At 39.1% G+C, this 12,704-nt stretch overlaps 1 protein-coding gene across 1 annotated transcript in view; it reads right to left on the minus strand.

The window, feature by feature from the left end:
- Positions 1 to 5,262: 5,262 nt before the first annotated feature.
- LOC576108 (mitogen-activated protein kinase-binding protein 1) overlaps positions 5,263 to 12,704 on the minus strand; it is a 76,079-nt gene continuing 68,637 nt past the window's right edge. Inside the window, exons 32-35 of the mRNA XM_030999014.1 lie at positions 11,327 to 12,074; positions 9,886 to 11,004; positions 8,789 to 8,883; positions 5,263 to 8,444 (exon numbers count right to left, since the gene is read on the minus strand). Of these exons, the coding sequence (XP_030854874.1) occupies positions 8,007 to 8,444; positions 8,789 to 8,883; positions 9,886 to 11,004; positions 11,327 to 12,074 (2,400 nt within the window). The 3' untranslated portion in view covers positions 5,263 to 8,006. The remainder of the gene's footprint in view (positions 8,445 to 8,788; positions 8,884 to 9,885; positions 11,005 to 11,326; positions 12,075 to 12,704) is intronic.

Genomic DNA, 12,704 nt, shown 5'->3' on the forward strand with positions numbered 1-12,704 from the left:
TGAACACCGCGATCGGGCAATGGACACCCCCTTTCATAAACTGGGCTAAGCCATGATGACGTAGAAAGAGCTTTATGTTTCATCCGTTACATTACAGGCTATACATTGCCCGTCATTGGGACTTTTAAGATACAAACATTTACTCTAGATAAATTTCTTTCTGTTAAAACAACGCCGTCTGGTAATGATACAACACATTTTCTACATTTTAATTCAGATTTTTCTTTTTTTAGTGCAACCTGTCCTTGTTGGCGCAGCAAAGGTGAAGCCATGGGGGGGGGGGGGGGGAGGGGGCACTGTTACAGGCGGCTTGCGAGATGAGAACAAAGCTTGGGAACAAGGTAATCAAGTAAGGGGGGATTGGTTACTATTATTATCTAAAGTTACCTTTCCTTTCTCCCTTTCTCTCTCTCTTTATCTATCTATCTCTTTTTCCAATATATTTACCTTTTTCGCCAGTAAGATGGGGATGCCCTCGTAATGTATGCAACTGTACATTACAACCTATAGACTAATATAAACAAAATAAGCACTTTTTTTTCTCTCACCATTCCCTACCCCCCCCCCATCTCTCTCTCTCTCTCTCTCTCTCTCTCTCTCTCTCTCTCTCACCCCCCCCCCCCTCTCTCTCTCCATCTCATTCTTTCATTTATAGTTATTTTCCCGTTTTCGCCATTCGATTGGGATGCCTTTGTAGGTATGCCACTTTAGATTTCAGATTAATAACTAAACGAATACACGCGTGTCACAATACGTGTCGATACATTCCAGGCGGGCAGTGCTAGGAAGGAAGAAATTAAGTGTTTATGGATTCAGAAAATCAATACAGGGAGGTGTCCCTATCTACACCGGAATGTACAAATTCCGTTTCTAACGGATGTTGGTTAGAATTTCCAGATAGAACATTGTAGGTATTTGCTAATAGTAGAATTACAGTAGAATATTCTTTTCTTTTTTTCTATAACACGGACAAATATGTAGCAGCTAAATTTAGAAAGAAGTTTCTTGTTGTTATAAGAAGAGCTTCCTTCTACATAATTATGTACTCTCTTCTTCTCTGTGATCTATCCCACTCACTCACTCTCTCTCTCTCTCTCTCTCTTTCACTCTCCCCCCCCCCCCAACCCCTTCTCTCTCCCCTTTTTTCTCTCTTTCTCCCTTCTCTCTCTCTCTCTCTCTCTCTCTCTCTTTCTATTTTCTCTATTTTTCTCTCCCTCCCCCTCTCTCTCTCTCATACATTTATACACAATCGCAGAGATTAGAAACACATCTTTGAATTTCGAAATGATTCTAAGTAGGTGGTGCAATTAGTTTATAAGATTTAAAGTCTTCTTCTACTTGAACCCCCCCCCCCCCCGTATGATAATTATGTGAGATCGAGTATATAGGGTGAATTAGTTTAAATTTGACTTATCTTTTCGTTTCTCTCTTTAATTGCGCTTTTGCTGAATCATAGAATTGTGGGTTCTCCTTCTACCTCTACGGTCCTTACCCCACCTTCTATCTATTCTCCCTTCTTCACTGTTCCTTTTCTCCCTCGGCCAATCTCTCTTTCAATCTTACTCTTTTTCGTCCCTCCTCTCTATCCCGACCTCTCTTCCAATCTCTTTCTCTCTAGCAACTTGTTATCGGTCCTGGATTGCTCTGTAAGAAAGGGACAGAACACGGCGGCGCATGAATTCGTATACTATCCACCAAACCGACCATGAAGTGTGCTAAAAACCAGGGGCAGATGTAGTAAACGGTAGAGGGCACAATAATACAAGCAAGAACATAAATGATTCCCATTATCAGGTTCTTCTGGGAGTTTGAATTTTGAAAAGGAGGAGGGGGAGGGACATGGGGGACACAAAACGCAAAGGGGTATTTTTTTTCTTTGTGTACTTAAAGATACTATGTCCCTTTTGCAGCCAACCTCAAATTCTGTAGAACTTTGCAGGAATTATGAATATGTCATGTATGTCCTATCTGTGAAATTTAAACGTTAGCTGTGTCGTCATATTCAAATTATGCAAGGAAACCCGTAAACTTGCTAGACTTCACTGTCAGACACTATTGAGTGACTGACTGGCCTTTTTTCTTCTTTAGTAATAACATACATGAAAAGAGTTGTAAAGGGTACATGAGCATTTGTCTACATCAATAACCCACTTCTTGTGATGACCAAGATTAAACTGATTGAATCTTTGCGCAGCATAAAATGTATGACCATTCGGTACAATTGTCTGAAAATCAAGACTATTACTTTTGGGCTCTATAGCCCTAAAGTCGATTTGACAACTAATAGTCATTATTTTCCCACTTGAAGACATCTTCAAGCCCCACCTTTTTTAGGGAAGTTCTAAATTAGTATTATCTTTCAAATGCAGTTGGAATTTAACTTTTTCATTTTTTTTGGCCTGCAAATGGGACATAGTACCTTTAAGGAATGCCAGATTTGGCTTTAAAGGGGGAGGGGGCATATAGGCCGATTGAATGTATTATTGAAAACTGAGGCATTACCACGATTCCTGCAAATGAGCCATTTCTGTTTCAAACTAGAATTCGATGTTCGAATCTTTTGATGGGGTTAGTTGAATAGGTGAATGTTATATGGTAATCAAAAAATATTCTGTATGAAAACCAAGATAAGAAAGCCAAGACAATGTACGTTGTTGACAATGGCAATCTGATTTCTCATTACAACCATGTTTATGAATTTATAGCATTGCTATTGTTCGCATGTTCTGTTTGTTGTTCGAGGGGGGGGGGGGGATCTGACAAGAAGAAAAAAAATAGAAAAAAATAAATCAAAATTGCGGATGTTAATTAATATCTTTTCTCATGCTTTTTTTCCCTACTATATTTGTCGTTTCATTGCATATTTTTGTGAAATAATTATTTATTGTATTATTTTTTGCATGAGAAATAAAAATCATTTGAATCTATATTTGAATCTAGGATTTGGGGGAGGGGGGGGGGGGGGGGCTACATAAGACCACAATCAGGGGGCACACTTATCTTTTTATCAAGTTTTAAAAGGGGCGAGGTGTGGTTGTGCCCCTCAGTTCTGTCAGTGGGTAACATAAAGTTGAGCAGGTGAACATTGACGATCTTAATCAGGCCTCCAATCAATGAAAACAACGATCGGGGTGTTGACATTTCAAGTCCTATATAGAACCGATTAGCAATGCTTTTATGATTTTATGGTATCGCGAGGAGTCGAGGACACAGTTGTCCTAAATATTGTTACATTACAGCTACTAGTTTTTGCGTATTTCGCGGGTGCCATAAAGGTTATAATAGCTATTCAAGTACAAACAAATTTACCTCATATAGCTACCTGTATATGCATGTATTTGTGACCTAGTACATTTGATTTTATTGTATCCGACATCTCGATGCTAAGTGCGTTCTTCGTTATAAATTTAGTTTTGTTTGTGCAAAGATTTTGGCAACATTTCTGATTAGATCTCGCCCACTGAGGAATCTTGGTCATCAATTCATTTAGATAAATAAAGCATTATATGTTTAACTTATCAGGACAATCACCCCCCCCCCCAGACAACCACCCCGAAGAAAATTATCCCCCCTTGTTCATTAAAGGGGAAGCCCACCCTGATATTAAGTCCGTTTTAATTAAAGCAGTTTTTTTTTTGTCGGGGGGGGGGGGGGTTGTCCAGGGGGTAATTGTTGTATAACCTATGTTTAATATGCCAAACAGTGAATATAGAATAAAAATCATGATGATGAAAAGGTAAATTAACATTTTCTCTGAGTTTCCTGGTTTTCCTGCTTTGTTTTGCTCATCTACTATTTAGTCCTCAATAAAATTGCTCTCTCGTTTCGAGAGTGTGCATGTTTCTTATTTTGTTTCTATTGATATAAAGAAAAAACAAATTATGTTTAATACCTAGCACAAAATAAAGAGTAAATAAAACGGCTGTGGTAATTCCCACTACTAAATTTAGCCTCGGTCTAAACTATGCTCTTTGAAACCATCTTGGAAGAGTTTAGGGTCATGTCTTAAAGAAAACTGATTTATATTGTGCACCCTTGTAACCTCTCTGACTGATAGTGAACTCAGGAGCCATAAATATTGCAAAAGGTAAATCTTTACTAAAAAAAACACAATTGAATCAAGTACCTGCTACCAAGTAACTGAGGTACAAATGTATAAACATTGTGGAATGGAGTTGTCACAGATTGGCGAAAAGAGAAACTCTCTCTCTCTCTCTCTCTCTCTCACACACACACACACACACACACACAGACACACCCTCTCTCCATTTGCACTCCCCTTTCTCTCTTACATACACAATTTTCATAAAAGTGATAATGGTAGTAAGAATAATAATCTATACATGTACTAGTCCATATTACTCAAAGCACAGCCAATGCATAGATTCTCTACAACACGTCATGCCATGTCAGTTTTATATGTAAAACAACAACAACACTCAAATATAACACAAGAAAGCAACAGATGAAAATAACACAACATAGTACACACAAAGTCAGCTTGGAATGGAAGCTTTATCGATCAATTTCGGATCAAATCAATACAAGTATAGCATCATATCAAATAATACACAATAACTGTTTCTCAAATAATAACTCTTTGCTCGCTCGCTGCAGTTGCTTCATGAATGATTAACACAAACACACTTGACATGATAAATAATAACATTTGTACATTCACACACACATACTGGCAGCATCATGGCTCTTCTGCCCTGAATGTCTTTATTTTATGAATTTTAGAAATGGTATGGCAAAACTAAATGTGGTTACAAAATAGATTACTCTACTCCAGATTTTCTTCACTTAAAATTTTATTTCAAAGACTGAGAAAATGGATAAAGAGAAGGATAGAAATAGAGAAAGAGAGAGAACTAGAGAAAGAGAGAGAGAGAGAGAATGGAGAGGGGAAGGGAGGGAGAGAGAGAGAGAGAGAGGGGGGGGGGGGGAGTGAGAGAAACAGAGAGACAGCAAGAATAGCAACATGGGGATAATGAATGAGAGAAGAGAGAAACAGCAAATGAGAGAGAAAGAGAACGAAAAAAAAAGAGAGAGAAGAAAGGAAAGGGAGGGGGGGGGGGGGGGGAAGAGGGATTGACAAAGCAATTGAAGTACAACCTCTTACATGAACTAAATGCAAATCTTTATTTTTAGTAGAGGTAAAGGACAGAATTTTCATTCATTGCTAAGATAAAGTCAACATTTAAAACAAAAATGTCAACAATAGCATATTTCAAGTAACAATTACTTTTCATTCTGTACTAATTTCATATTTAATTCTAATTAAAAATGAATTCACCCAGACACAATGGTTGTAACTTATACATCCAGTATTTTGATGAACATTAGCTCACATATATGTATGCAGAGAGCAGTACTTTATAAAGCCATTGTGTGAAGCCATACCGAAGGTCAATTCTTGAATAAGAATGAATTATTATCCAACTAGCCAATGGTGTTTTCAAGAAAATTACCTTGTTAATGAAATTTTTTGTAATACATACATGAATTTGGCAACAAAGATACACAAGAACATCCTTGTAATAAAAACAAAGAAATACAAGGTTTAATGTGCATATCTACATGTATGTGTTGTACATTGTAGATCCTGTTTTAATAGTAGTGTTGCAAATCATGACATTAATTTGTTTGACAGCTACGACTCATAAAACAAGACTGTGCTTACTACGCAAGCTGCTGATCGAGTGCATAGATTTATCATATTATTTAATTCTTGTACTTTTGGCTTTTGGAGAAGGAAAAAAGGGAGCACTTCACATTTACAGAAATTTGACTCGATACTCAATGCACAAGATCTTATAAAAGCTCACAACTTGAAAAAAAGGAAGCACCAGAAATAGACTAGAGGCCCATTCAGACATGGGCCAAACGTCGCGTAAAACAAAATCGCCGCAGCAAAATCTATCAGCATAAGCATATTCCTGTTTCTGTATCTTAATCAATGCAGAAAAGAGAACACACACACACAGGCGTCATTACTGCACACAACTCTGATTTTATATCTGTTTTAAAGCTGAACAAAGCACAACAGTATTTGTTTACAAAAATGCACTAGATGGCAGAAATTTGCCAAAGTATTCATTGCAAAATGACCACTCATTACAAAGTACTATCATTCATTTAAACATCGCGCTACGAAACGAAATATTTTGCACAGTCTCGCATACCAATGCACTCGCGCAGTAATAGAAAAAAAATATATACCACATGTACACTTCTCGTAAAGAATGCCTGGCATTTTCTAATGATATTTACAACCGTGATTACTTCACTTCGTACATGTCAATGACAAAAATCAGGTTAGTCGATTGAGATTCTTCAATCGAAAAAATAACAAAGCGTGTACCTTTTCTGAAACATACATGTCTGCTTGGTGTAGAAATGAAAATAAAGATGAGATTTAATACTGTATGCTTCTCTCTTCTCAAAATAAAGTTATTCTATATACACGACGAGGGCACAAAGCAGTGGTAAGAGTGTAGTACAGCAAAAATAGCGTTCTGTGAATATTCTATACACGTTCTATATATACAGACAAAGAGTGCATCTTGAATATGGAATGTAGTGAGATGCTATGCAACCAAATATATATACACAAGCTATTTCCAGAGGCGAAATGAGGTGGCTGTGCAAAAAATTGCAAAGAAAGTCTTTCAAAGAAACTATTTCTGTACTTTGTACACACGCACATGAATGATCAAACATACCAATGATGGTTACTGACAAGTTTACTACTTATTTTTTTTTCACTTTCTCATAGCTCTAGATGATGAAGGCAGTGCAGTCAGTTTGATTTATTTGGATGAAGTTCAAAGGGGTTTTGATCTGTTCTTAATCCGACCCCTTCCTAATCAAACTTCTTTTTAAAAGTAGAACAAAAAAATTCTTCAGGAAAAAAAAATGTTCACATGGTATTACTATTATTCTACTATCATAGTGATTAGATAGATATACAAGCCCTATAAGAAAAATTCCTCATTTCCGTTCACCCACCCATGTAAAATTGAAATTGAATCTAAACCCCCAAATGTTTAGAATAAAGGGTTCAAATTACATTCCTCTGAAATAGCCCCCCAAAAACCTTGCATCAATCGCAAATATATAGATGCATACATCCCTACCAGAAGTTAAGTACCTGTACATTCTAAACACCAATCCCAGCTATCATTCAAATAAATTTACTAATTGGAGTGAAAATCATAAATGTAGTTGTCATCTATATCTTCCCAAGTCTCCACCTATTTGAATAAAATATGGATTGTTTGTTTGTTTGTTTGATTTTATTTCTGCATTCAAATACAAGGTTATACATTTTTACATTGTGATGGTATAATGCCATTCTATCATATTGCATGCAAGTCTCGTCTTTTGTTGTCTATCATTTATGAGATAATTGTAGTGTACGGTACCTGGTAGACTTGCGGAATCTATTTGAACAAATGCTACTAGCTTGAATGGCATGAAAGAGCTACCAGAAAGAGGAAAAATTGAGATGATAAGGCCAAGTAAATCTGATTCCTAAGTTTTCTTTTAAATCCCATCCTGTTTAATAATCCCCCCCCCCAAACCTCCTTATTACATATTTAGTTTAACCGTACTTTTCATTTCACTTGTTTTGTAAAGTGCTCAGAAACTGTACTTGTATACCAGCGCTATATAAATCTTAAATATTATTATTATTATTTTTTTTAATCTGATAATTCGTTGTTTGGAATAAAATTCAAGAATCTGAAACGAGGTGACAAAAACCATTAATATTGTACAATTCACTTTGTTTTGATCCTCTGCAGATCATTTACAAAATGAAATGTTTTTAATTGAATGATGATATTGAGCAGACAGCATTTACATGTATTAAAGGGGGAAAATATGAAATATAGATGTAATATAACATGGAGCCTTCCTCTTCATGGTCAAAGAATCTTGCACTATGAATCAGTTTTACATGGCATCATTGAGTGCCATCCATTATCATGTCTTTAAGTCTAGTCCTCTCCCTCTAGATCAAGAGATGACATCCGACTGCGGCCGCTCAGCAGCCCGTCCTCGCTGCCATCCATCTTGTCCCGTACCAGGTTGACCAGCATGTCGGAGTAGTGCTGCAGCATGGCCAGAGCCTGGGGAGAGGACGCGTCCAGCGATCCTGACCTCTTGTCCAGTCGCTCCCTCGAACCGCCCGACGACTGACCACTCCCCCCCAGGAGGTCTGACAACGAGGGCAGGCTTCGGGATGCGTCCGAGAACACTCCAGAGTTATTGTTGTTGAGACAGCCCTCACTGGTGTCGGAGAGGGTGTTCTCCGGGGAGGCATTGTTGCTGCGATGGACGACCGGAAGCACTCTGCTGTCGTAGGACTTGTCCATGGTGGCGAAGGTGGAACTGAAGTAGTTCAGGTCTTGACGGTGGTTGCCTCTCCTCTCGATCTAGTTTGCGATGGAAAAACAATCAATGAGAAGCATAAGAATATCGACATGGCATTTAATAATGGAATATTAATTTAATCTTGTCAAAGAATAGTCACTACATGATGAAAAGATACGAAAAAGCTCTCAGAGTATCTTCTTTATGTAGTGTTTCATTACAGCAGATTTTCTCAGGAACACACCACACAAATTAGACAATATTGCTTTACTTCACTAGTTAAAAAAGACAAAAAGACAAGAGCCAAACGTTTCAGTCTTTCCGCTATAAACAAAACATGAAATACTTTGCAGGGCTTTCTAGTTCAGGCAGCAATATCCCACATGCAAGACAAATCTCTACTTACCATTGCAACGTAATTGATGCACTGATCAAATGCGTGCTTCATGGCATCTACACTTTGCCTCAGTCCCACACCAGGGTCCACTTCGGTCCCATCCACTGTCGAAAAACATACAACAAATAATATGTGAACTTTTTTTGTAAAAACAGAAATAAGGAACAAATGAATATTTTCATCAAACTATCCTTCTTATGCTTAGAAGTCATACCCATCTCAAAGGGGAGCTTTTAAATCAAAGTATTACAATATACAGGGGTGATAGTGAGCACTATAAAAAAAACAGGTTTTTTGTTTTCCCCTCAACCACGCCCCCCTTGAGTAAAAAAAAAGGAAGAGGATTCGCGGGGAAAAAATGGCATCTCACAACATTCCCCCTTTCAATTTAGAAAATTGGGGGCCAAATAGGGCCAAATAGGGCCAAATAGGGAAGAATAGAGAAAATAAGGGGGAAATCGGGAAAATCAGGATAAAATAGGGAAGAAAAACAAATCTGGTAAAAAATAAATATCTAAAAAAATCGGGGAAAAAAAAATAAAAAAATTGGGAAACTGATTTAAATCGGGTTTTTATCAGGCCTGAATATATAAGAGATATCGTTCCTGACAAAGGTGTAAGAAAAATGATATAACTGCAACTTCATTACCAAACCACATTACCAACCACACATGGGATACAATCCAAAGACTGGCCCAGGATTGGAAGGAGTGGAAGACTTTTGTTGCTGCCCTATGTGCCAGGAGGCATAATGGGCAGTAAGTAAGTAAGTAAGTCATTACCAAAGTTTTTCTTTAAACTTATGGAAATTCTATTAGAATTTGAAATAGCTAAATTTCCTCATTCAAAAGATTGATACATGATGATGGAATACTATTCTCTTTTCTTGCTGATGGGCAACATTCAAGTCATTCTGACAATGGAGTGCAACAAACAAGTGCTTTGATGTACATGCTCCTTAGCTTAATCTTTATTTTAAAAAACCCACCTACACATTCAGCTTGATATATGTTTGTTTCCTGTGTATTTAAAGCTCTCCTTACATGTACTTTGGTCTGATAACTAAATGGAGTTCATCTAATCACGAGATATCACTCATCACTCACCTGTGATGTCATCCAGATCTATCCTCAGGTCAGCCCTCATTGCTCTAACTTCCTCCGGGGTATTCCCCCCACTGGTGGTGGTGCCCTCCACCTGCTTCCTCTGCTCCTCTCCATCCCCCTGCTGGTTGGATGCTGTCCTTGCTTCATTGGTCTCCAATACCATGGTGTCCTCACTGATACTACTGCTCTTATCTGCTTCATTCTCCTCCTCAACTTCCCCCTGCTTGCTGCAAACACCATCAACGGTTCCTTCCACATTAATCAATGGCTCATGAGGCCTGTTCACATTTGTCACACCTTCACTTGACTTTGATTCAGCAGCAATGCTATCGACTTGAGCAACTGCTACAGAATATGTCTCATTAAAATCTGTAGTGGACTGCATTTGATTGTTCTCTGTCTTGGAATCCGTAGCGGCCTTTGGAGATCTGTTTGGTACAGCAGGTTTCACAGTGACGGTGGGAATCTTCGATTTAGAGTCTGAGGGTTTCGTTTTGCTTTCTGACGACGAGGGCGGTAGAGAGGAGGTCGAGGATCGCCTACCACGGGGCGTCCCTGCGGAAACCGACGAACTTCTCTTCCTACCTCTGTCCGCCATCTTGGTGTTTGACACTTTCTTCCCCTTTGCCTTGCTGACATGGGTAGATGACGGTGGAGGCATCGCGACCTTATCAGATGCAGTCATCTTTGAGGTTGTGCTGGAACCATCCTCACTGGCCTTTGAGCTCTCAAAGGATGCCTCGCTGTTCAGATCAAAGTCAAAGTCCGATTTGGTATCGCTTATCAGGGATGGATCCGTTGCCTTCAGAGGACCACTCTTGGACAAGGTAGTGGCACCACCAAGGCTCATCTTCTTCCGCCTCGTGTCCGGTGAAGGGGGCGGTGACTCGCCCATTCTCCTCACCACCTTGGCCATGGAGCTTGTGGTTCGTCCCTCGTAGGACCGTGTCTTTGGTGTCGGGAGCAGGGGCAGCATCCTATCCGCTCTCTCCCGCCTCTTTTGCCTAGCTGGACTATCGCTGGGGGACGATTGCTGTTTCTTTCTCTCTGAGCTGGAGCTTCTGGCATGTGATGACTGAGTTGGTGGAGTCAGGGTAGGGGAAGTCTCATTCTTGTCCACTGCAGGATAATCAAAAGCATCAGGCGGATCACAATATGAGCTTACAGTTTATCATCGTTACAAAATACGTTTAAAGGCTGTAAGCTAACATGTTTAAAGCTAAAAGATACCTTTTTATCAAAATGCCTCATATTGTCCCTAATTCAATATTGCTTTCTAGTATTTCAAAGGGCAATGACTTAAAATGCTGATTCAAAAGGGTGGATGTTCCATTGTTAAAATGGAACATTCATTGCAATATGGACAAATCTGTTTGCAACCTAAATGTGTACCTGATATCAATCTATCAATAAGCCTTGAGTAAAGATATCCAGTACTCACAGTTATCTTTCCTGAGGTCCGTCAAGGATGCTACCCTCCTCATATTGGTCTTCTTGCCAGCGACCTTTGACCTATCCCCTCCGCTCATCGACTTGGTGGCAGGCACGGCAACGCTCTCCTCCTCCCCCATCTTCTTCTTATTCAGCAAGGCCACACTGCTCACATTCTCCTTGTTGGAGTCTACTTCCGCCTCAAATTCACAGCTGTTGGTGTCCTCTGAAGAAGACACCGACGTCTGGCTGATCAGGTGCTTCGGAGACTTGGTGTCTTTGAGGACTCCATCAAGGACTTCATCTAGAGCACTGTTCTTAACATTCTGGAGCGAGTCTGAGGATCTCTCCTGAGGCTCTAGGTCTTTAGCCTTGCCCGACGTCTCGGGGCTAGATTCGTGCGAGCTCTCTTTGCTGGCATGTCGGTTCTTATCAAGAGCGCCATCTCTAGGAATGTTCTCTGTCTCTCCTCTCACACCAACATCCTCAGAGGTTGCGTGACCATTCACAGAGGCACTCTCAATGGAGGCATTGTCTTTCTTGTCAACACTGCTTAGTACTGAATCAGCCTGGACCGGAGCAGGGGCCGTACTATTGTCTTTCGTGGAAGGAAGTTCTGATGGCAATGGGGGCATCTTTCGTGGCGCAGGTTTATTTTGGCGGGGAGGAATGGCGGGTTTCATTTTCACACCAGCAGGAGCAGAAGTCGCGGTGGATGCGGTGTTGGCAGTCTTTTTATCTCCCATGTTCCATCCAAGCTAGATGCACAATGATTTTATCAAAACGTGATCACAACACATAATATGACAGTCACAAAGAAAACACAAATATGGAGAAATAAAAAAAATGGGGAAAAAACAGCTTTCATTAATATCAAAGAATAGTCTTGATGGTAACAGCATCCTATCTACCCAAAACACCCTGTAGACAACGTCTGGGCCATGTTTCATAAAACTTGCTATCAATAACAAGTGCCAAAGATCTATGACAAATCTGTGCTCATAGCCAATCAAATGGAAGGATTTCAGTAGTTTATAACAATTATCATATCTTGTTAACGATAACAAATTTTATGAGACAGGTCCCTGATATAATTCTTTTTTCATCTATAGCAAATAATTTTCAATGTGCATACTGTATTGTAGTTTGATGTAAATGAGATATATTTCAGGTTTAACTTTATTTTGATAGATACTGGAAGTGAAATGTGTAGTAAAACATATAAAACAAATAAATTGTAATAAAAATGAAGGCTCTTTGGGATAACATTGATCACTATACTTCGGTTAGCATGCAATTAAACTAATGAAATGATCAGGTACATGACTTCATATAATGTCAATAACAATTCATGGGCTCATGAAATCAGGATCTAATGGTAGATTTGA

This window comes from Strongylocentrotus purpuratus, unplaced genomic scaffold (assembly GCF_000002235.5).
Source record: "Strongylocentrotus purpuratus isolate Spur 01 unplaced genomic scaffold, Spur_5.0 spur5_scaffold_5, whole genome shotgun sequence".
Lineage (NCBI taxonomy): Eukaryota > Metazoa > Echinodermata > Echinoidea > Camarodonta > Strongylocentrotidae > Strongylocentrotus > Strongylocentrotus purpuratus.